Here is a 27,396-nt window from a genome sequence, read left to right on the forward strand (position 1 = left end):
CTTTCAAAATTAGCAGCTTCTTCAGAATAGATTTTTAGTAGAAGTGGACAAGGAAAAGGACCGTGTGATGGAGTCGAAGGTCTAGTGAAGCATTATGTCATTAAACACAACCAGTCGAAGCCTGAAATGCATGCCATTCAGAATGCTACTAACTTTGTTCAAACAGATACACAACACACCGTTACAATTAGGTGTATATTTTTTTGCACAAAAGAAGTAGATTTTCAAGTTTCTTTAAGTGAGTTGAAAATTTCACTCGCTGGTTTTCCAACTCTGTATAGCGCTATCACTGCTATCGGGTTTTCGTAATCACCACATTCAATTCTGCCTATGGGGTTACGTGTTGAAATATATCCCTTTCTACAGCAGCACTTACAATAAGTCATCGCACATCCTAGCGCCACGTTCGTTCATTCTCCTTACAACCAACAGTAATGCGTCTCTGGAACTTTGTAACAATATTATAGCCACACTAGGTATAATAAAACATTTTAATATTCCAATTGGTCTCCATAATTTTCTTTCTACAGCATGAAACGTATTGGTCCGAAAATGAGTTCTCTTTTTTAACTTCGTTATACAATTCAGAAGCACTTCGTTACACAATTCAGAAGTAAAGGGACTTGTTCTTTTCAGGATACGTAGTACTTTTTGATATACAACTCCTGTAATATTTTCAGAAGTTTCAAGATTAAAGTTTTTGAGGGGGGGGGGGATCCAACCAATTTCCTTTGTAATTGTTGTACAAAGGTTTTGAACACAGGTCTAGATGTACTTGTTTATACTATGCAGCAATATACTTACTTCAAAACAAAACAAGATTCACTATTTGGACTGCTATATCTTTGATACAAAATTCTTTTAAAGTAAAACAAAATACCGATGCAGGTTTTCCTCAGATTCTCTCATAGTTTCACATATTGAAATTCGAAGAAAATTAGAGACAATTATTTCCCCATTTTTCTTTTTTTTTGCCTGTTTGGAGACAGATTCAGCCCTTTATATTATTCCGAGATCCACCCTAAGACCTACTTTTTTAAGGTCTTCTTTTGATCTACCGAATCGCTTGTAAACTAATACTCTGTGCACCCCCGTGTACTTTCCGTACGAATGATATGATTCGATCTAATTCTCTGTACCATATTGGTGACAAGTAGTACACACTGTAGAACGTCTGACCATCACTTAACTGCTTGACATAAATATATTGGAGGAATATTAGGTGTGATGTGCATGTGAATACCTGTGTCAAGAAACTAGTTCTTGTATATATGGTAATCCTACTTTCTAATTTATGGTTTTAATGATGCTTGGCAAGTGTAGATATAAAGTAGAACTGAAATATACCGTAATTATAAAGGACAAACATGTCTGTACGTCACATTAATTCCTAATAGTTAAACAGTCATTAATACACCTGCTGCGCCGCCTTCCTACCTGACACCAATAGAAGCCACTAGCGTGCAGGTAATTTGCAATTTAAAACTATTGTGACGATTTAATTGCACCTTAAAATTGCAGGATCTCAATTTACCGCGAATAGTTAGATTTAGATAATGGCAACTTTTAATTAAGTGCGATTTAACCTACAGTGAAGAGCGAGCCGAAGACACGGACGCAACAATTAGTCATAATAGTAATGGCAAAAGTCACGCTAATCGTAATAATATAAAGCCACAATAATAGATGTCGCTACCTGTACTATCACTTGGCTGTACAACGAAGTCCTTAAATAATTGTATAAATATAGTACAGAATTCGTGGTGGTTGGTGCGAGAAAAGGGTTGAATGTATACAATTAGAGCCTTCAATTAAGCACGATAAACTGTACTGCTACTTCTACTACGTACAAGTTATTTTTTTTCTTTCTTTAAGGTGTAGTTCTAAGAATGAGCTCTCCACCAAGGCAATTTCAATGTTTTTATATATATACATTTTTAAGTTTGCAACAATATTCATTTTGTGATGGATATATTATTCATGAATATAAGGCAATTAACCCTTCAGACTCCTAATGAATACGCTTCAAAGATACGATAATTCACAACGGAAATAAATATATTTTTGTTCTTTTGGTTTCCACAGTAAACATCACAGAACCTTGTGATAACACGAAGTTTCTAAATATAAGCTGGTATGAAGGCATGTAACGGAATTTGTGTACGGACCAGGACCCGAAAGTTGTGACACTTTTACTAGAAATGTAAATTGGTTACATCTTATTTTATTTTGTGAATGAAATTCAGAACAAGTGCTTGTAGTGTCCCAATGACTGTTCTATGACTCTAAATAGTACTAATGTCAACAATTGTAATGTTTTTGAATTTTATTCAAGAAATTTGTCAGCTCCTTCTACACTGAATCTGAGCCTTGTAAAGAATTTTATAACAAGCATTGAAAATGGGGGTACGATTCTCATATCTAAGTTTCCTGAATTTACTGGCGCTAAAAATCTTCGTCGCTGCAACTATCACAGTTAACAACGAAAGCAGCATATAAGAGAACAGTATTGTCGGCATTACTTCAGTATGAAAGTTGAACAACATTAACACGTCGGATGAACTTTAGAGTGAGTTGATTTTGAGATTAACGCCCCTTTCAGCAGCGAGGCTATATGAGACGGGACCTATTGATTAACGTGGAAACCGAACCATCTGAGACCCCCGTAGGATGAACTTTCGAGTATTCGAAAACAAGTATTGAGGACTATTTTTGGAGCCAAAAGACAGAAACAAATGAACGAATGAGAAAGTTGAATTATAGAATATAATACGCATCACCGGATATGAAACGAGTTACTAGATAAAATAGCCTAAGACAGACGGGACATGTAGCTCGTATGAAAAAGTAGCGTGCTCTAATTGAAAAGCTATCGGGTGGGAGACTTTAAGGTACGCCTAAAAGAAGGTAGGAACGTAATATAAGACAATATATTCGGGAAGTAAGAGTGTAACAATCCGATTCCGAACTAGATTCGTTTGGCACGTGGTACGATTCCATGTTTTTTTTTTTTTTTTTTTTATACGGTGAACCTTTTAACTCCCTTACGTTGCGGAGTTGGGTAGTTAAAATTGGGATATTTTGTGTAGCATTAAATATTTAAAATATTGTAACATTACCAGGAAGTAGTATCAGATGTGTTAACTTTCTACAAAATTCGAGTCTAAAATTAAACTTTTGTGAAATCATTTCAGATTTTCTAATCTTAAATTTGAGAGCCATGAAAAACATAAAGAGCATTGGATTATGACGATCACACTACCGACTTTAGTTAGTAAAACTACGCAAACAGAAAAGCGTTCACGTTACGACAGCTGGAAGCTCTTTACACTCGCTAATTTATTTGGATTCTAAAAATGGGAAAGAATGTTTCAGGGATGCAGATGAAAATTATAATTTAAACTTTTGTTTTTATAACGTTGTATGGAGAAGAAATTTCATTGAAACTAAAATCATAGGAAATAAGAACGAAAGATTCAAAATTACCATCTAAAGTACTGTACTATCAAATTCAAATACTGAAGCTCTGCAGAAATGAAAACTAATTTTCTTGCCCAGAATAACTTATGTCGTATGAGAAATACGGAAATTTCAAGAAAGACAGGAAAAAAAAAATCTCGTATATGCCAGGTACTGTGATAATGACAACAACGGAAATAGTTACCAATGTAGGAGACCTTGAAAAAAAAAAAAAAAAAAAATGTGTAATGAACATAAGATTAAAAATGCATCCTTTCCAAGTTTAAGGTGCCGAAACTGAACTTGGAAACTTGCATACCTCCAAAACTGTGACACCTAGCGAATCACTTACAAGCTAATACGAACTCAATCTAAATATCCATATTTCAGATTTCTGCGGCACTTGTGCAATAGTTTTCATAAAGGAAGTTAAAGTATGCATGGAGCTGCCAGATTTTTAGACTAATAAAGCGGGACATCCAGTGAAAATTTACAGTATTTTCATAATTATGCAGTTGCTTTTGGCTGAAATAACAGAATTAATCAAATAATGGACAGCACCAGTCACCAAAAGTGAGTGACAGAGTAGATTATTTCTAACAATCAGTATCAACAATTAATAAAAGTGAAGTTTTTAAAAATATCGCTCGAATTAAATTAACTTACCTGTATATTGTGGAGGAAAACTAGGACATTTGGAGTTTTGAACAGTTTGGGGCCGGAGAATGATATAAATTCGGAACGTCTGGGAGCTCTAGGTACGAGAAAATTATCTGAAGTACTGATTAAGCATGTACGGTAACTTTCTGGAATATGACATTTACAAAGCACTTCATTTATCTCCTAGTGATTACAATATAGCCAACAGTAATATTTTTGGAAGTTATGCAGCCACTTTCTTTCGCGTCAGCAATCTCTCGATTGGATTAGCGCACCTTTCCACCCTTCTCTATCCTGAGCCAGACTTTTCATTGTCATGTAATATTTCTTTCCTACATCTTGTATTATTTGGCCCGTATATTTCAAGTGCGGTCTTGTTCTAGGTACTTTTCCTTCTGCCACTCCCACCATAGCTAATAAGGTGATTCATCAACGTCTCATAACGGGTCCAAACATCCTATTCTTTTACCGAAACATTCTTCAGTAGACTTCTCTCTTACCATTTCATATACCTTATCCACCCACCTAATTTTAAAAATCCTAGAAAGGATTCTGACACTAACTGAAATCAAATTTTCTTCTTTAAAAGAAATATTCATGATTTTTTTAAAGGTCATATTTTCTAACTTGCTTCTGTTTAAAAGTAAAAATTGCAAAAAATGTATGTTATTCAAGAATTCGACAATCATTTCAGACTAGAAATAGGAATGACTATAATATTGTTTAATCGGAACGAATGATTCCAATCTAAAGATTTGCTACTAAAGACAGAAATATGATCATTAAATTAACAATGAATAAATCGGACCTCTCATTTGACGGCGGATGCATTAGAGCTTACGAACAGTGACTTTAAAAAAATAAATAAATAAATAAAATAAAGTAAATTTCATTTAGTAGAACCAGATGCAGAACAATGCTATAATAACAAAGAAAACTTTGGATGCTGGATTGGCGAGGACTTAAATCCTGGTGTTGTTTCCAGGGAATTGATACTTTTTTTAGATATGTTTCAGAAATAAAATGTTAATAATAATAATTTTAAAATGTTCACAATACAGTTTTGAAAAGTAATTACCAAAACCTGTCTCAGTAATTTAGGCCTGCAAAGTCCCGTAGTTCACTGATCCAACATTCGATACGTTGGAATTCGATTTCTCATTTCTGAATGATCTTATAAATATTTTTTGTGTGTGCGGTGTTATAAATTTACTCTCCTTGTATCATCTCATTTCTATAGAGGATGCTTATAAAATAATTACGAGATTTCGTCATTTGTCTTGTGCGTAAGACTAATGTATTTTTCTCTTTTTCAGGCTGTACAGAAATTCATGAAGTCTATTCTCTGGAAAGGTGAAGTTGTTGACTCATCACCCCCACTTCGCTTTAACTAAAACTTTCGGTATCACGGTGTCAGCCGGTCAATACGATAGCAAATCCAATTGAGAAAGCACAGTGCGTTATTTCGTTAATTGAAACTTTATCAGTGATCACTGTACAACGTAACTTTCGTCGCGAGTGTGGGACATCCCCTGCAACAGATAAGAGTACTCCTAAGTGGCTGAACAATTTCAAGAAACAGTAGTATCTTGCAAGGAAAATCATTCGGAAGCCAGGCGTATCTGAGGAAATTGTAAAACGAATCTGTCATGTGTGCGCAAGTCCCAAAAATTCCTTGAAACGAAGTTTGGAACTTGAGATCTCACCATCCACTATACACAAAGTGGCACGTGAGATACTGAAATTGCTTGCTTATAAAATTTACCTGGTGCACCAAATTTAACCAGTGACATCATTAAAAGAGTACTATTTGCTCCTATCATATTCGATAAAATAATAAAAAAAATTCTGACCACTGTGGTGATTAGTGACGAAGCAACATTTAACGCAAATGGCATTGTAAACCGCCATAACTGCTGAATTTGGAGTTTTATACTACTCACGAATTAGCAAAATGCGAACGTGATTGACCAAAAGTGAATGTGTGATGTGAACTGATGAATAACTGTGTTGTGGGACCACAATTTATAGTAGACAACATGTGAACGGTGATGTGCACTCTGACACGTTCGAATGCTGTGTTTCCTCAGCATTGAGCAAGTACTTGGACCACTATTAATACAACATGACGGATCACCGTCTTACTTCAGTTGTCACGTTCATGCAGGTATGGACAGACGGTTTCCTGGCAGATGCATCGACAAAGAAGGAACAATTGCTTGGCCTTCTTGTAGCCCTGACCTGGAGCCTTTGGACTTTATCATTTGGGTGAACGAAAAGGATCTGTTGTATGCTCAGAAAATTCAAAATATAAATCACCTTCAAAAGCAAATAACAAACACAATCGCATCCATCCTACCAGACATGCTGGCACGAACATGGCAGGAGACAAAATATCGGTTGGCCGTTAGCATGGTAGAGGTCGGCACGGGCCGGAATTTTTAGCTCGAGCCCGGCCCGGCTCGTGAATTTATAACGTAAGGCCCGACCCGAGTCTGAAATATGTTTTAGCATTTAGGCCGAGCTCGTGTGATAATCAAATGAGCCCGAAATAGCCCGAAGTACAGAAACTTAATAATTAACGCAAAATTGTATTTTTATTTACAGCAATTAGAGGTTTAATTTTGCAGTTGTGTTTTAAAATTTGTCCAGAAAGAAGGGTACAAACGTCCAATAAATATCGCTGTATAGTACATTTACAAAGTTAGGCCCGAGAAATAGGGTTGTACATTTAAAAATGTACGGCTCGAGCCCAGCCCAGGTTCGAAGTGATATATGCTTTGTAGGCCCGAGTCTGGTCCGAGCCCGTGCAGACCTCTACAGTACGATAACCAAAGATTCACATATCAAAATCTACTCTACTATCACACATTCATACTCATCGCAAAAGTTCCAAAACTACGTAGTACTTTAGAGGAAGACGGTTTCGGAAGCACTACTCAGTTTTAGGGACTTTTGCAGTGTGTGTGAAGCTTTCTATTTTATTTGGTATATTGACTATTATCACCGGTAGTAATTTGTTCCTGTATAGTAATATTATTTATTTACGATCACTAATACAGAAATAAAATGACTATAGATAATTCTACAGTCATGTTGAGAACTCTATGCATTTACTTCTCTTTTAAAATAGTTCTACTTATGTTCGTATCACACGAGAGTTTATTATGTTTCGATGAGGTGCACAAATGAAAGCAATGCATATTATTTATCAGAAAACATATTTCAGAACATTACAGAAAGTGAAGTGTAAAGGTACTCGCTAAATATTTCATCAGATACGAAGGTGAAGAAGTAGGGGGAAGAGAAACCTAAAGGATATACAAGTAGTTGTAAGTACCCAGTTGGGTGTCATACTGGAATAGTCATACTGGAAATTCTACATTTACAATTATGGAAATTAAAAATTAAAAAAAAAAAAAAAAAAAAAAATGAGAAAACTAATTCGAAAATATATATTGTGAGGTAATACAAAGAAGAGTAATAACTATAATGAGAGAAAATACAAAATATTATCTATTTAATAGGATATTTTGTAGAAAAAGCAAATAAAAATAGGTGTGTGGGAAACTGTGTATAAATGGGATGGGATCGTTATAGACGGTTGCGGCAAGGGGAAAATTTGCAGATGGGATGGTACTGGAAGTGACTTTTCTCATTTTCTTCTCAGGAACTTGGATGAACTGGAGGAAGGAGTTTAAGGGTACTTACGTACTCGAAAATATTGTTGTGATGGGTTGTGTGTTGTGGGACAGGTAGACACGAAATTTGCGTGCTGCAGGAATATCGATCATTGTTGATGCAGATCGAAAAAGGAATTAAAGAGTTTCTCCAACACAGATGATTAAACACTGGATACACTTAAGATGTTCAATACCTGCTACAGAAAATTATTATTCTCAAGTTACATATGACTTATAAATATTAAAATTATATATCACAGTATTAAATAATTACACAGTCAAGGTCATTTAAATAAAACTGAGGAAGAAATAAAAGCTCCCTTCATTTCAAAGAAAAAAAATACACCTCATATAAATTAACTGGCTGAAAAACCAAGATAAATGTAGGTACTTAACAGCCTTAAGGATGTAAATGAGAGGAAGTATCGCGATTCAGAAATGCAATAATCTCTGAGTTTTCCTTGCGACAAGATGTAACGAACTTTGATATCGAATACAGGACAATTTTCTGAGTTTCTAGCATTTCTTTGGTGGGTGTTTCAAGGGCCAGTGCTCAGAATGAGGACGTACGACTTCAAGCACACGATTTTGGGTACGGTCAGGAAAGCCTTTCCGGTTTCAGTGAGTTTACGGATAATGAGCTTCTGTACGAAATGGAGGGTGGGATGATGCTGAATGAAGTAATTCCATATTCCATTATGTTCATCATTAACGACGTGCTGGGTTTACAACTATACACGAAAAAAACTAAAATTTGTGTATGAAGAAGTCATATGCGACCATAGCAATAGCATTTCGTTTTCAAGGCCACTAAAATATTTGTTCGTGTACCTCTAGCAGCAAATTATCTAAGGTGGGAATAGAGAAACCTAAATTCCATTATAACAAGTACTCTAACTGAGCATCTAAATGAGCATCTAACAATGTGAAAAATAGCGTAGGCTAGAATACGTGTTTCTCTATATATTTAAGTTTTTGTAACTTCCTTTATTCTTTAATTCATTGAACTTGAAATATAATTATCTTCGTATTTTGATACGTTCTATGAAAGATATGCCAAAGCTAAAATAATTGAGCCTTAGTTTACTGTAGTTTAAATTATGATATGCTTTGCCTTTTTCCATTAGGTCTGTACATGTCATAAATGTAATTCACACTTATGAATATTTCTCAGCTAAAGTGAAATTTTCGGAAAAGTTACCGGGAAAAATAAAGCAACATCTGTACATAAAACTGTGTCTAGCTGGTGAATTGAAAAAGTAAATTCAGAGAACCGGAAAAGCGATGTCCTCAAGTACTTAAAAACTATTGGAAATAACTCTGTATCCGGCCATTAATGTCCCGAAAAAGCTAAATTGGACTTCTCTTCTGCAAGAAATAACTGTTTGGAAACATGATTAAACTCAAACTTCGTTGAGAATGAAATCAATAAGAATTAACGTTAAACAAATGAAGAAAAATGACAGTACAAAAATAAGAATACCAAAACCATAATTGGGCAGAACGAAGTTTTAGGCATATGAAATAGAATATACTGAAAGGTTGTATGTAACTAAGAGTCAACTGTATATTCTAAATGTTAAAGACGAATAAATAGTAAGTGAAATTATGAGAGGTTTACAATATTGCGGAGTGAGTTTGAGAAAGCGTTTGATTATTAGAAATGGTATGGTAAGTGATCCAGGTACGCCAATAAAGTCGATTAATAATTTGGGATGTTCCGATTTTGTAATAAAATATATGATACGAGAGGATGGACAAATTACTTCTGAAGTAATAACGATCCCTTTGAAAAACAAAATTAGCATTACATCATACAAGGTATACAAAACCATTAGTCTGACACGAATACAGCAAAAAAAACCTCCAAATACTATTCAAAGAGGCTTTGATAAAACATTTTATATTTTAGATATACTATTTTTTAAGTGCTAAAACACTACCTCGTAAAATTTTACTATTATTCACTAATTTACTATTATTATTTACTATTACTATTATTAAACACATCTTCGAAATAAAATAGAAATCAAGTGTGCAGTTTACTAACTGCACTTACAAATCCAATAATAAGTGTGGCACATAGTTGATAATATGGTGATTATAGAGAAACTCATATGCAACTATCACCCTCACTCCATCCCGTTGAGTTCTTGTTCATTTGCTTAAACCTTCTGCAAGCTCGTACTACGTACACAGGGTGCGGAAAAAGTCCCGGAACGGTCAAATACTTCGCAAAATATACACATCAGCAAAACAAACAAATAAACAAAAAAGTGTTAAATAGTTTTGAAAAAGCTAATCCAATGATACCAACGTCCTATCCCCACCCCATTCGGGGGTACGAGGGGTAACTTAAAATTTTTAAATGAAAAGCCCTATTTCTTATTGCACATTTGAATTTTCCAGAAAAAAAAAAACAGTGGTTTAACCTAGAAATGAAAACGGTGCCTTTACGGATGGCGCTTGAATCGACACACGAAAAAAGGAGGTTACCAAAACGTTACGAAATTGTAAATTACCAGTCTCATACTCTCTGCCCATACGGTTGACGTACTGGACTGCAGGGTCAGAGGTCCTAAGTTCGATTCTCGCGCAGAGTAACATTTTCGTGTGTATTTTTTTAACCAAATAATGAATTCATACATTTTAACTTCGATAAAAATAATGTATTTTCCCATAATTTACGATGTTGCACGAAAATACAAACTGCGCTAAAAATAGTTTGTTTTTGTTGTAAATAACCCTATGAACTATAACCCTATTACTAAGAACTACTTCATAAAGCTAGTTTGCAAAACAATTATCCAAATTTGTATGTTATGTAACTCGAATAAAGTACTGGAGTTAAAACGTATGGACTTATTATTTGGGGAAATAAAAAAAAAAAAATAAATAAAAAAAAAAAAAAAGCAAAGAAAGGAAAATGGTTGTCTTGAGCGGGAATCGCTGACTCCACAGTCCAGTACGCTAACCGTATAGCCACAGACTACAAGACTGATAATTCACATTTTCATGTTTTGGTACCCGTCCTTTTTTTGTATCGGTTAGAGTGCAATCCGTGAAGGCACTATTTTTAGTTCTAGGTCAAATCACTCCCTTTTCTCTGGAGAATCCAAATGTGCAATAAAAAGTGGGGGTTCCCATTTAAAATTACCCTCGTACCCCAAAAGGGGTGGGGATAGGGTGTTGCCTTTGGTATTATTGAATAGCATCTTTTCTATAATAATAATAAAAAAAAAAAAACTATTTAACACGTATTTTCCTTTGTTTCTGATGTGTATATTTCGCGAGATATTGGATGGTTCTGGGACTTTTCGAACCCTATATATTCAACAAGATGTTCCTACAAAATTATTGGAATAAAATATATGGATTACCGAACTACACTCTCCCGCTCTCAATTTTTAAATTGAATCATATCATGCTGCAGTTACAAGGGTTGGATTTTCAGTAATGGCAACATTGCTATACATATACTCGGGAACAAAGCAATCTATTATAATTCATACCAGCGGTAGGTTAGAAGCCGACCCTTTCTCAGAGCACATGAACTCGCCTGCCCTCCCCTCCATGTGCGCGCAGCGCCAGCAGTTCTGAGTGAGTGCTAGTGGACTACAGTCACACTGCGTGAGTGCTCGCGGAATACAGTCATGTTCACGAAGCAAGATCAGAGGAGCTGGTTGAAAATTGAATGTGCTAGAGGCAGAAATGCAAAACAGTGTTACGAAGTATTGCAAGATGTTTGCGGTGCAAGTGCATTACCATACAGTGCAGTAGCAAGGCAGGTCAAAGCCTTTAAAAATAACAAAATGTCACAGACATGCCTCGCTCCGGTCATCCTTCTGTAAGTGAAGATGATGTGCAGAACGTGAAAGCGTTAGTGCTAGCGGATCGGAACGCTACGATTCGTCAATTGGCCAACGATACAGAACTAGCGCATTCGATTGTGCTGGGAATTCTGAAGAAGAACCTGGGATTGCGTAAAATCGCCTCAAGGTGGGTTCCACGTGATCTGACTGAACACAAGTGGCTGCGATATGATGACGCTCGAACACACTTGGATCGGTATCAACGTGGAGGTGAGGCCTTCTTACGGCGGATCATTGCTATTGATGAGACCTGAGTCAGAGCGTACGAACCACAGCTGAAACGGCAATCAAACGAGTGCCATCATCTTGGGTCACCGAGAAAAACAACAGTTCCCAACCAATGTGAAAGCTATGTTCATCATTGCATATGACTGGGATGGTGTAATCATAAACCATACCGTTCCTCAAGGACACACCGTTAGTGCAGAGTACTACTGCAATTTTTTTTTTTTTTTTTTTTTTTTTGGAAAACAATCTGAGAGCAGCTGTAAGACGAAAACGACGCCACTTCATGACGAACCCACCCATCATTTTGCATGGCAATGCAAGGGCACATTCAGCAGGTGCGGTCACTGATTTGTTCCATCGTTGGGGCTGGGAAGTGCTGTATGCCCCTCCCCCCAGTATTCTCCAGATTTAATTCCCTGCGACTACGACCTCTTCCCGAAGACGAAGGAACCACTTCGTGGGACACACTTCCGTACAATTGATGATCTCCTCCGGGTGACCGATCACTCCATCTGCACTATCCATAGATTACGCACTACCAACGATTCCACATCGCTAGGAATACGTGATTCACAATGCTGGTGATTACATCGAAGGCCTGCAAAACTTGGGACTTTGTAAGTACTTTTCAAGATATACCGTTGTTACCATTACTAAAAATCCAACTCCTGTATTATGGGAACATTTATTTACAAAATATGAACAAAATTATGAAGGCGTTTTCGGAAAACTTTGCATCGAAAAGAATTGATCTCCAAGTGCAAACTACCCCTTGTGCATTTCTTCATGATAATTTATCCATGCCATGCTATAGATTTGTTAAAGAAAAGTTTATTTATGAAATATAAACAAAATCAACGGAATAGTTTTTAAGAGAATTATCTGGAAAAAAATTCAACTCCTGAAAGTAAGGCTATATCTGGTAAACAGTTTCATGCAAAATGACTTATATTGTATTGTAGGTTCGTTAATAAAACACTAGTTTATTAAATATGGACAAAATCCTGTAAGTGACTATTGAACAAATCGTCCATAAAGACCTCACCTTCAAGAGTAAACTAGATCATTCCCAGAGAAACGACTTACACTACATTACAGTGTTGTTAATAAAGTATTACTTATGAAGTAAGAACAAAGTCACCTGAATCATGTCTTACAAAAACTCATCCCCAAGAAAAAACTACCCCTTGTGGACATATTAATGTGAAATGTTCCATGTTGTGTTGGAGGTTCGTTAACAAAACATTTGGAAAACATTAACAAAATTCTAAAAAGTCGTTGAGAAAATCGTCCGTAAAGAACTCATTCCAAGAGTAAACAGCCCTTTGTGTACTTTTACAAACATAATAACTTGTCGCACTCTATGATTTTAGATGAAAAATTTATGAAATATAAACAATTTGTATGACTCATTTTTGAAGAAATAGTCCACAGAAAATCCAACTCCAAAAATAGACTATACCTTGTAGACTTTTTCATGGTTAACGAATTATGTCATATCATCGGGTTGTTAATAAAACGCTTCGTTATGAAATATGAACGAAACCGTCTAAGACGTTTTTAGAAAAATTGTCCATAAAAAACGCACCCCAAAGCGTAAGCTATTCTTTCTGGATTTTTCGCAGACAAGCGATTTACGGAAATGCTGATTCATGAAAAAATACTCGAGAAAATCACATTTTAACTTTTCTTTCCCTTTGGTAACTTATCCTTATTTTTAGAGTGAAAGAAAATTAGAACCCTACCCCATGGAGAATCTTATAAAAATCTTAAGTTTAAAATTGGATCCAGGTAAGCTGAATGATATAGCTTCTAGATTAATATAAATCAGAACGAACGGATGGACAATAAATAAATAAATATAAACAAAAAGAATAAACGGTACGTAGGAGCCATGAAACGTGCAAATCCGTTGAAATCCCCAATTTGGATTATTTCACACTCACCATATTTTCTTCTCTCCTATCGCCGCTCGAAAGTAAAAATTGTTCACTGAACTGCGTAGCTTGAATGTTCCCATGCTCTAGCTGATTGATAGGGAAACTTTATGTACAGATCGTCTTGACAAATGAAATATACACGTCGTTATGCGTTCTGTTCATATTATACTTCATAAATGACTATTCTCTAACTTCTCATTTTGCTCTATCTGTGATAAACATTTTCTTTTCTTTGCTTTTTCCCTTTGTTTTGTTTTGCATATTTAAAAAAAAATGTGTATTATAAGTATAGTGCATTTATTCATGATGTAGATAATATGATAGTGCAATGATGCATATGTTGTTCTACATGTCCTAGCAATGCTTTTGAGACATAAAATACCTAGGTGTAAGCTACTCGCAAATACTGGTATGATTTAGTACGCTGATGACATGGCTTTCATTGATCCTGCCAGGTTCATGCAAAATAATAGTCTCTTACTCTAGGAACATATAGTGGTGTTCTTGATGCTCAAAGTAAAATCTTACAAATAACGCAACTAAAACTCCAAACATAGTTTTATTCTGGAAGAGCTATAAATAAAACTCATCTCTAAAGGCTTCATACATCAAAGCCCTTATTTCTTGAAACCATGCAGAATTCCATGGTGGTGATATGAATAGCGTACGCGTCTTTGGAGTGGGGACCCGTGTTCGATTCCCGGCGGGAGCTCATGTGGTTCCGGTACCACTTTATGCTATAAGCCCACGTCTCATATAGCCTCAAAGTTGAATGGGACACTAAACTCAAATTCAATCCAATTTAATTGAAATCATGTATTGACTCGTTCTGTTCCCGTCCCACTTACGCCCTTAAATATTCTATTCACACTTTTATTGCTATATGTTAACCCTCACCAAATTTATCTTAACTTTCTGAAAAAAAAAAAAAAAAAAATAGTTTGCACAGCTATCAACCTAACATATTTTCATCATGCATTGCACAATGAATTTCTTCATTTCCCTTCATCAGTGTAAAACAGCTTAAACTAGAATGACAACTTTTGCCGCACAACCTCATTTTCAGTTTCACCTTTCCTCACAGTATCTCTTTCTAAAAAAGAGAGTATAGCCTTCTGAAACGTTGACAGCATTCACACTATATAATGCACGTAACTCTACAAAGAAAGAAAGAAAAAGTCGTAAAGGCTGATCTCCACGAAAGAAGGGTGGCACTTATTTGGTCCCTATTGATCCATGAAAATTCACTTGCTACCTGCAACTTGTCTCACTGATAGAGAAAGAAAAGAAGAAAAAAAGAGGAAAAAAATGTTCAGGCAACCTTTATGCTACTACAACTAATGAAAACAGTTTGTAGTATGCAACCACGCACACAACTATTTTCTAACTGACTGTCAGTGTTATATACCTAGGTATAGAAATACAAGTAATATATATACATGGCTTATGTACAAATACAATTTCGCATACTTTATTCATACTATTGGTACTACGTGAACTTTTCCTTTTCTATATACGTGTTACACACGTCAAATGTAATAAGTAAAAACAAATATTGCCAATAAACGATGATAAAAGAAAATCGGTATAAAGCAGAGTCGTGTTATATACGGAACAAAATTCTCGTTTCATCAGGCTCTACCTTAAGTTTCACTATTTACTTAAATGCAAATTTTTAAATATCTTACTTGCTAAATACAAGTGAACACTAGCACTCAGTTATGGTAAAAGATCTCCATTAAATCTGTAATCTTGGAACTCCATCAAAGCGAAAAAAAACTCCACGCTGACAATTGTATTGGTCTTGGTAGAAAGATGTCTTTTCCCGGTGTACAACTACTCTCGTCAACTTTACCTCGCAATTAAAGACAAGCGAGATGGAGTTGGCGAAGGAAGTAGTACATGGAAATATTCTTCAATGTAATCGAACTATCTGAACTACATGGATGAAGGAGTAAAATATTTACAATAGTTGAAAATGGTAACATCTTAACACATTAATAAATTACTGACAGAATACAAAATAGTTAATAATTACACACGTATAATTACAAAATAGTTAATAATCAATGTGATTAATATATGATATTTTACAAGACCATGTATTAATTAAAACTAGCTGCATTTTGAATACAATAAAATTAAGATCACCTACTTTACACATACAACTTTCAACATTGTTAGGAACTAAAACTTACAGCAGTAATTTTCAACAATGTGCCGTGAGAACGTGAAAATGGTAAGAAACAATTAATACTACAAATCAATAGTAAAGATAATTTTGGTCATTTGGAATTCAAGAGCATGGTAACTATTATCATTATGAAATTATGCATATGAATTCTACCTACCTAGTCTTATTACGAAATCATTATAATTTCACGCAGAATATGATACCAATATAAACATGAATACGAAAATTAAACATCACAATGAATACTTAATACAATCCGGTAAAAGTCAAAAAACTAAACTTAAAAAATCTACTCTATATACCCCCCCCCCCCCACACACACACAGACAAGAATTTCATATTACCATAAGGCTACACTTATTACTGCAGTTCATACGTCTTCCTAATTTACTAACGCAGGAAATTTTAAAACTATCGTTTAAAATAACATATAAATTGGTGAAAGAAGACTCATCTTTGATTTCAGATACGGGTATACAGCCAATATTTTTTCTTTCTCTGTCATAAGAACCTTTTTTTTTTTTTTTTTTTTTTTTCATTCTCATGTATCCATGATGGAATTTCTTTTGCTCTAACCCTCTGCGAGTATATAGGTATACGTATGTATACACAAAACTATTATCAAATCATTTTAGATTAATGTTTACATTTGAATTGTGTGTGTGTGTATCGCAGCATTTTAAATTAACCCCTTTAAGAGTGGTAGAATGGTTAAAAATCGCTACTTCATACTCTTATCACTAATTATATCTGCTACAAAACTGACAGATATATGTAACTAGCTTACTTTTAGGTCATGCCAAACTGATCTTTTCATGATCATCTTTCACGGACAACTACATTTTACTATCAAAGATGAGTCTGAGTAGCGAAAACAAATTTGAAAATACTGATGAATATTTGCGAAACCAGGCAGCAAACTGCAAATCTAAAAGAAATACATAAAAATATAAGTCGTTACTAAAAACTTAAGTATTAAGTCTGGTAAAGCTCGGTAGAAAGGGAAGAAAAGAGAAAGGCTATACCGGGGAGAAAAGAGCCAGGGTATACTATTAGTCACCTACCCATTTTATTCTTCATGCCTTGTTATCTACAACTACGTCTAACATTACCAGGCGGAATATCAGATTTAAAATAGTGTATTTTCAACGAACTTAAAGTTCGTTACTGAATTCTCTATGGCTGTGTGTGTCTGTCTGTCTGTCTGTTATTTGCGATTTTTTCAATTTTGAACCGTGAATTTGATAGAGCTTCATAAACTATCAGAGAAAGTGATTTAATTTTTCGCGTCACTCTTACCGTTCCCGAGATATTGGCCAAAAAATGGCCGACTTCCAGAGATTTAAGGAGCCATATCTCGGGAACCGTAAATCATCGAGAGATCATATTGGTGTTGTTCATTACCTAAGAGAATGGTGAACATTTGGTATCAAATAGTAACCGATGGCCACTGGTTTGGCCAATGGCCAGTTGTACAGTGGCCACCAATTAATATCGGTACCAAAATGCGTACCATCCTCTTAGGTATTGACTAACACCAATACCGTTCCCGTGATATTGGCCAAAAATGGTCAATTTCTAGATATTTAAGAAGCCATAGCTCGGGAACCATAAGTTGTGGAGAGATGATATTGATGTCAATCAATACCTAAGAAGATGGTGAACATTCTGGTACCAAATAGTAACCGATGGCCACTGTGCAACGGCCACTGGTTTGGCCGATAGCCAGTTGCCCAGTGGCCACCAATTAATATTGATACGAAAATGTGTAACATTCTATTAGGGATTGATTAACACCAATATCGTCTCTCTATGACTTACCATTCCCGTGATATTGGCCAAAATGGCCAATTTCTGGATATTTAAGGAGCCATAGGTCGGGAACCATAAGCTGTAGAGAGATGATATTGACGTTGACCAATACCTAAGAGGATGGAAAAGATTTTGGTACTAAATAGTAGCCGATGGCCACTGTCCAACTGAACCACTGGTTTGGCCAATGACCAATTGGCCAGTGGCTACCAACTAATATCGGTACCAAAATTTTTACCATCCCCTTAGGTATTGATTAACATCAATGTCATCTCTCTATAACTTACAGTTCTCGTGATATTGGCCAAAAAATGGCCAATTTCTAGATATTTAATGAGCCATAGTTCGGAAACTATAAGTTGTAGAGATATGATATTGATGTTGATAAATACTTAAGAGGATGGTGAACATTTTAATACCAAGTATTAACCAGTGCCCACTGATTAACTGTCTACTGGCCAACTGGCCACCGTTCCCCAGATATTGGCCAAAAAAGTTCAAATTTCTAGATATTTAAGCAGCCATATCTCGAGAACTGTAAGTCATAGAGAGATAATATTTTACTAATTTTTGCGAGAAAGAGAAGAAGGTGTAGATAAAGAGATTTACTTTTACATCTAGGAACAATGACAGTTATCCTTCCCGCTCCATCTCTCCATTCTTTGTAAGTTCGTTCTGGCAATGCTCATGGAGCATTCTCAACTGGTTTAATATTGGAAGCATTAAATGAAATAATTTTCTTTCATCACGTTCGGGTCTAGCCGTAATTTTCTTTCAGTATGTTTGAGTCTATTGCAAACAGCTTTCGAAAAGTTGAACTTTTTGCAGTTACTACGGTGTAGGACGCAACAAAGTTAAAGTAACTTATGAAGTTTACGACTACATAATTATCACTTTATAAATGTAAATATTTATTTATTACAAACATTTATTGAGCAATTTACACCCCTTTTCGTCACTCAGGCCATGTGAAAAGTAGATCAAACCTCATCTACTGCAAATAGAGACTGGCCAGAGTATACCACACGAAAGGCGAGAACGCTAACCTCTTAGCCACGAAGAAGCTCACAGTTAAGATGAGTTCTAAATATAACACAACATGACGTTATACTAAATTAATAACTGTTATGAACTATTGATTAATTACAAATAAAATACATCAAGGAAAAGGAAAGCTCAAGAATTGATGGACGGTTAACTGGAAACGCCAGTGGAGAAGCTATTTGCCCTGTCACGATAAGAATCTACAATATTCTCAGCTGACCAGTGTAATTATTGAGGCATTTCTCTTAACATTCTATTAACAAGACTACGCAGATGAAATTATTGGAGATTATCAGTGTGGATTTACGGAAATCGATCAACTATCGACCAGATATTTACTATTCGATAAATACTCGAAAAGAAATGGGAATATATTACTCAGTACATCAGCCGTTTATTTAAAAAGGATTACGACTCGCATAGGAGGGAAACTTTGTACGACATTCTTACAGAATTCGGAATGCCGAAAAAACTCGTTAGCTTAATTAAAATATGTTTAAATGAATCCCAAAGTAAAGTCCGAGCAGAAAAATTCTTGTCCATGTGCTTCCACATCGAGAATGGCCTGAAACAAGGAGATGCGTTATCGCCATTATTGTTCAGCTTTGTTCCGGAGTACGCTATAATGAAAATTAAAGATAGCAACCAGGCCCTAGAGCTGAATTGTATTCACCAGGTTACGGCGTATGCTGATGATGCAAATTTAATAGGGGATGATAGGAGAACAATAGAAAGAAATGCAGAGTCCTTATTAAATGCTTGCAGCGACATTGGTTTAGAAGTAAATGCAGAGAAAACTAAATACATGGAAGTTCACCGGGATCGTAATATGGCAAATTATGGATGCGTTAAAATATCAAATAATACTTTCGACAAAGTGGATACTTTCAAATATCTAGGATCAATATCACCAGACTAAAATCATAACCACAAAGAATTAAATGTCGACTGAAATAAGGAAATTCGTGTTATTATTCAGTTCAAACTATTTTCTCGTTGCGAATTTAAAGCTTAAAATATATAAAACGATAATCATGCCTGTTGTGTTTTATGGTTGTGAAACATGGTCGCTTGAGGGAAAAACGAAGACTAAAAGTATTTGAAAATAAAATCCTGAGACTAATATTCGGACCTAAGAGGAACGGGAATGAGGGAAACTTCATAACGAAGAACTGCATAATTTATACGGTTTATTAAACATCGTTACGGTCATCAAGTCTAGGAGGCTCAGGTGGGCAGGTCATACAGCCAAAATGGAAGAAGGTAGGAACGCTTTCAAAGTTTTAACTGGAAATCAAATCGGAGAACGTCCATTAGGAAGACTTAGGCGCAGATGAGAGGACAATATTAAAATGGATGTCGCAGAAATAGGAATACAAAGTAAAAACTGGATCCAGTTGGTAAGGATTGAAGTCAGTGGAGAGCTTTTGTGAACGCGGCATTTAACCTTCGGCCATAGGCCATAGAGAGAGCGAATATATTTAAGTTAAGCACAACTGCATAACAACCATGAGTGAGTGGTTAGCTTTTGCGCTTCTATCGGGAAGTCCGAGATTCAACCCCGCATTCGACCATTTTGACAAAAGTTTTTCTTAATTGTATCTGTGAATGTAGAGTAATGCGTGTACTGTGAGTTCTGGCCGACTTCCTTTCTTATCGTTTTTAAATCGTTGCTATTACTAATTACCAGCAATGACGGATTTGCGAAAGGGGTTAGGGTGGGGATGTCTTACGGTTGAAGCTTGTATCCCGGAATTACAGAATTTCTAAAACAAACGAAATATTTGTTATGCCTTTACTCATAAACTTCAAGCTCTTCTCAAATGAAAATTAGGTATTTTTAGAAAAACTAAATATTAAAAAAAAAAAAAAAAACCCTCCCAAAATACTTTTCTAAATCCGCCACTGATTATCAGTATAAAATGGTGTTCAAGGTTGTATCCGAAGATTATTGCTATATCACTGCACAGCTACAGTAACAAGAATGTGAAAGTAAGCTTTGACAGATATACTGACGAACGTACGCTCTGACGGATATATTGAAAAACAAAAGTTTAACTTATGTGCTAGAAGCTAGAGTAGGCCTACTAATCTCTAGGAAATGAAACACGGATGACTAAAAAGAAATGATGTAGAAAAGAAAAAAATGTCGATAACTCAGAAGTTAAAATAAAGTTAAATATCTTCTACAATTGCCCTCAAATACTACGTACTTTATGTTTAATTCATAAAACATGTGTTCCATCCATCATGATGGTGAAATATAGCATTTAGGTCATGAAATCTTATTTAACTTTAGAGTATACTATAAGAAAGCTATTTAAGTAGAAAAATCATGAAAATGAAAAAAGCCAAAATTTTCAAAATTCTCGTTTTTCCTATAAAAAAAAGGCCGGCTTTTATGTGCAAAAAACCATCGATTCAAAAAACCCGGCTTTTTTGCATCTCTAGTAAAGAATAATCTAAATAGTACTGAAATTGATTCATGTTCAGCAAAAATGTATTAGCAATATAATGATGTTTATGAGGCATGGCCAATTATACAATATTTTTAAATACTAATTTCATGTAATCGCATTTCTATAATTGAAAACTGAAACAATAATGTACCGATAATGAAAATGGATCTTGCTGATCTAAAACGAACTGCACCCAACAAAGTGAGTTTTTGTTATTATTAGTTTTATTTTCGATAAAATTCCACAATAAGGCAATTCCCGTTGACTTGAAACGCATCAAATTTATGTTGCGCTTCGCCGAATTAGTCGTAAATACTGTTTACAATTTACTTTTGTCAGAGAACTGGAAGGTATGATTCATGCAAGCGTAGCTTTCCAGTGAATGTATTGCTTCATATTCGAAACCAAAAGTCTGAATTCTCGATGGTTTCGATGAAGGAAGTATGAGTTTGGATAAGACCTACACAGGGAAGAAATCATAGAAGTACCTACACAAAAGAAGTAAACGCTCGTATAACAAACTTAAAATAACAACGAGAATATAACAGGTGATGTTCATGCACAATTCAATTTCAAAATAAATAAATAAATAAGTAAAAGCTAAAAGGTTTACATTACTACACTCGGCAAACAAATTGTAGCAAGTCAAATCAAAACAAAAGCACTAATGTCAAAAATGCAGTAGGAAAGAGGTGTTTCATTTTGCAGTATCGCATATTCAGAATAAAGTTAATGGAAATCATTAACCGCCCACTCAAAATAGAGTTAATCGTGTGTCGAAAATATATTAGTGAACCTTATAAACTGCGTTTAGAGATACGTAATAAATTTATATTATGAATTATATATAGATAAATATATATGAAGTTACAATCGAGGAAAGCACAGGTCAAGTTTACAATATAATGTAAATGTGACACAGGATGGATAAACTGACTTGTGCGCCATACTGTATACATACAAAAATTACATACATACATAAACAACCCAAACATCAGTAAATAAACACTCAAAAATACACAGAACGAACCATTCCTGATACTGGAGTTAGTACTTAGTGGAGCCCCTTTTGCAGCACGTAGAACCTTATTTTTACGTGGCATTGTATCCAGCATGTCACCAATGACATCCTGTGACGGGAGGTAACATTATTCACAGAATGCCCTAAGTACCTGTTGTTTGCGGTATGTGTGGTTATTTGTGCAATTTTAGTTGTAGGAAATGCTAACAATGTTATACAGAATTAATGTCCGGGCCGTGACAGTGTTCGAACCAGGGGTGTAACTACTATGGCGCGAAAACCCACAATGCGGAGGGGGGCGATACTTCCAAGGGGGCCCTTTACTCTAGCGTTCTGATAGGTTGAATCAACTTGCTTTTCAGTTTTGTATTAGTTGGCAATTTCTTCCATCCTTACCTTTTTTCGGCTATCTTTGGGAGGCTTGATGTGTAGGTCAAACACACCGCGAACAAAAAAGAAGGAATGTCGGTCCGGTCGGCTTTTATAGGCTATATATTTTCCTTTGGCGGGTTCCCAGTTACATTGTTATTTTACAATTTACTTCTTTGCTTGATATAGTATCGAAATTTTACTTTTTGTTTCCTGCCAATATAACTCATCTCACTGATGACGAAATTCTGACAAGGCCACAGATACTTCAAACAACTTACAGTTGTGATATTGGTTTTTCGTTTCCGATGGAAGTAATTTGCTTAGTGAAACAGCTGAAATCTGAAATACACAGCTGATAGTTAAGAATTCTGTGTTTGACTCAACACCGCTTTTAATTGTGAAATATAAGTCATTGGCGTCTAGCTTTTCAGAACTTATTACCGCGTATTTGTTGCTTTTGACACTCCTTGTCTCTGTCAGTTTTGCAGAGAGGTCGTTCTCAAAATTGAAATTAATAATAATAATATTAAAAGCTTTATGAGAAGAACAATGGACCTAAATAGATTAAGTAATTTAGCACTGCTCTCAATAAATGCGGAACAAACTGAAAAAAATGGATGTACGGGAGTTAGTGAACGATATTGCTAATATGAAAGCAAGAAGGAAACCATTCAATTAATTCCTGGTACTCTTCATGAAGACTGACGTCACTAACTGCAAAGAGGTAATCCATCTTCCATTGTGAAGCTTATTGAATAAATTATAACAAAGTGGTTTCCATTTATGAAAATTTAGGCCTAGTAGTTCAATATTTACAGATACAGGGAAGCAGGTCCGCAACCAGCCACAGAGGTTTGGAGAGCCATAAATATGTTAGGGGGCCCAAGTCATTAAAGATTCTCTTACAAATAACTAAATTGTGATTTTTGTATTATTAATAACATTTTCTGTTGAGGACTGAGGGGCCACGAAAAGTTTAGGGGGACCAGGCATCCTAGCCCCTATTGGTTTCGGGTCTGCAGGGAAGTATGGTTATTTATTATATCTATCATTTCACACACACAAAAAAAATGTTAAGGCGGGGGTCCTGGGTATTCCCTTGCGGGGGAAGGGGGGCATAAAACGTAGTTACGCCACTGGTTCGAACTCAATTTTGTTTCTTTCAGTGGGTCTGTTCACTTTAAAGTATGACATAGTGCTCCGTCGTCAATGAATTGGGAGGGGTCCCACGACAGTTCGATTGTTTCAAAGAAGAGTTGTAATCCATTTTCCTGCACCTCAATGTATATATCACAGTATCGACGTACCGATCAAAGAACGATGACCGTCTTTTCACACTGTACCCAAAACCATGACAGTCAGCCACCACGCCATATTTCAACGTAAGATGGTACAATTCTGGTGAATTGTGTCCTGTTGATTGTTTACACACTCACTGTCAATGGCCGTCTGAGCATTGGGAAAGTTTGCTTTCAAAGAAGTCCTATGGCTTGTTGCGCATGATGGTGACTCAGTTGTGCCTCCATGTCTAATGTGAGCAGACGCTTGTTTCTAGCGACGTATCGGCATATTTCTTCACTGTGAAAATACCACTGAACAGTCCGTATTGATCTGTCAACTTCAACTGCAATGTCATTGGGAGATTTAGACGATTAGGTCATTGTACTCCGAATGACTCCAGATCGGGTTCCGCTTGACCCAACCTTGTGTGTAGCATGTTTTTCTATCCCATTTGAACTGCATTAAATTCTGTTAGCAGGTGCTAATGCTGTATCTAATACAGCACTGATGGTGCGCTGATTTCTACAACACTTTCTTCGGCACCTTACAACCACATACGCACAACATGGTGCTACTTGCACTGCATCCTCATACCATCATTACGCCATATGTGAGTGTTTATTTATTTACGTTAGGGTACTCTACACATACATTTATATACAAATAAGAACTACATACATCAATGGATCGGAATCTAAAATAGCATTCAATTAGATGTTCTAATATATTAGTGCTTTAAAAACTAATTTTTCAAGACAGATTTCTCATATATATGCGGATATTTAATTATCTAAGAACGCCAAAACTTGTAGCAATTCGTTTTCTTCTTAGTTCGCTTATTATGTCAAACTAACTCCGTTAATTTGACCATCTTCAATATATTTGTCAAGACTTAGTTACTGCATCCACTAGTTCCTGGAACAATGACATTAATTTCTGAGGCATTCCCAAAATATTAACTGGTAACTGAGTACCGCTCAGAAAATATATATGGAAAACGTCGTGACACTGTTTGCAGAGTTTTCGACTTTTTGTGTCCTTAAAATAGATAAACACTAATTTCAAAAATGATCGCACTCCCTACAACAGAATCATAAAACTCGTGTCAAGTTCTTTATAGTGGTAGGGGAAGCTCTGTCATTAAATCATTGTGCTAATGGTATATTCCAATTGTTTGTTTCCTCTTAATGACTGCAGTCCCTTTACATATATATAACTGACCACATCTTATTGTAAATGAAGGAAGATGTGCTATTAAAACATTAAAATTAATGTTTAATAATTATTTTCCAAATTATTAAAACTTATGATCACGTGACATGGCTATTTTGTCGCTTAAAAACCGATTTCCTTTTAAATACATTAGTAGCACTAAACAATATCCGTCTAGCCTAAATTCATAGAGATTGCCACCTGAGGTTTACAGTGCTATGCTGAGACATGTAAACACATGGTATTATAAATATGAAAGAGGGAAGAGAAAAGATTATGAATGGTGGTCTTGAGTCAATCAGCAGAGAATGTATCACACCGTTTTCAAAGTTGTTGAGTCATGAAGTGTCCGAATTTCACGCATCACAAAAGAACAGACTCATGAAATGGGGTGACAATACTAAAATTTACAGGATGATCACACTGAAACGTGGAATCACTTTCGCGTTAAAGTATTATTTCAAGTATTCAGAAGTAACTGTATTCAAGTGTTCACAACTCTTTTTTTCCTGAGAAACCTTCGAATGTCAAATATTTAAGCTTAATACCAATCGGTTAGATCCTGTAAGATAAGGGAGACAATGTGCGCAGACCAACGATGTGAAATAATCGGCGGAATGACAGCAAAGTGAAAGGAAATGTAAATTCTCTAGAATTCCCATGGCAACGGTATTTCCTTTGCCTTATACATGTCCTGGAAAAAAACATTAAAACTTTGCACCAAGGGAAGCGCTCTACTACTCAGACTGTCACTTCACTTCTTAAAACTTCGAGAATAATTTGGTTGCTAGCAAAAAGTCCACAATTAAAACACTAACTGCAGCTTTGACAAAAGAATGCTTGGTTTCTCTTAGTATTTTCCTTCTACATGCTGTAAGATAGCCTATGTTCTAAAACTATATTCTTTAATCTACAATAATAATAATAATAATAATAATAATAATAATAATAATAATAATAATAATAATAATAATAATAATAATAATAATAATAATAATAATAATAATAAAACAACGACAAACTTCATTACGATATTTCAAACCTAAAATTCCTAGGTAGAAAAAGGAAAGAAAAAATACAAAAAGAAAAATATCGAGATCAAAACCTAATTATGTAGTAAGTCAGAATAAACAAAACTCATGCTCACAAAATGAACACTGAACATCAGCAAACTATTACTACAATATCAAACTATTACCTTGCTGCCATTATTGTATCTCCTGTTGTTAAACCTGTCTACGCAAGCACGAAGTGCACATTCCTCAGCTTGAAAATCCCACGGACGAGCATCTAAATCTGTAACAGGACAAACGTATTCCTTTAATTTATATAGCAGCTACCTACACTTTGACATTTCATGGCACTAATAGAAGTTACTCTTATTCATTATTTCAAACAACATACGAATAAACATACTGTTCCCATTAATCCAAAATTTGACGGTCAGATTGAGATTTTTCAACACAGCCACATTCCGCCTCAATTTTCTAGTAAGACGTTTTTAATCTGCGCATCAACTGATTGTGAGTCTTCTTTTAGCTAGAATACTAATTCAACAGACCCTGCATCCTTATTTACGAGTACAAATCAAAAAGTACTTAAGTAAATTTTTCACAGGAAACCACAAATGTAGTCATAAAAACTAAAATATACATTTTCAAGTGTATTTCTCTATTTTTCTACAAAGTAGCTATTGATATTGAAACATTTGTTTCAACATGATACCAAGTTTTTGAAACCCAAATAGTAGTAGTCATTCAGATAATCGAAAAAACGTCGACACATGACTGTGATATCAACACTGACGCTGCGGAAGCCATGGCTGGCAAAGTGTTCCTCTAATGGTCAGAAAAGATGAAAATCTGACTGCACCTGCTCTATACTCTATGCTGAATGTATCAGAACTTCAAAATTTCGAGACTTGAACATTCTTGAAGCAACATGTGACGCGTATTGTAATGCAGAGTCGTGACGGCCTCGATAGACTTTGCGTAACGTTTTCGGCGCAGAGCAACTCACAGACGATCCAGTGTGGCGCACTACGCAGCAGCATTAAAGAATTGTCCTTTTACTACAAAACCAACAAGAATTACACCCAAAGACGATAAGGAAAAACTTTCTTGGGGATGACGTTGTTTTCAATTTTTAGAGTAAAGTGA

The 27,396-nt window shown here is 35.4% G+C and overlaps 1 protein-coding gene across 3 annotated transcripts in view; it reads right to left on the reverse strand.

Annotated features, from left to right (window-relative positions):
* Positions 1 to 27,396, reverse strand: part of Strip (striatin interacting protein) — a 239,683-nt gene that overhangs the window by 37,193 nt on the left and 175,094 nt on the right. For all 3 annotated transcript variants that reach the window (XM_081762663.1, XM_081762661.1, XM_081762662.1), the window contains exon 15: positions 26,436 to 26,533. In XM_081762663.1, the coding sequence (XP_081618789.1) occupies positions 26,436 to 26,533 (98 nt within the window). The remainder of the gene's footprint in view (positions 1 to 26,435; positions 26,534 to 27,396) is intronic.

Source organism: Thermobia domestica, chromosome 6 (genome assembly GCF_964235325.1).
Source record: "Thermobia domestica chromosome 6, izTheDome1.hap1.1, whole genome shotgun sequence".
Lineage (NCBI taxonomy): Eukaryota > Metazoa > Arthropoda > Insecta > Zygentoma > Lepismatidae > Thermobia > Thermobia domestica.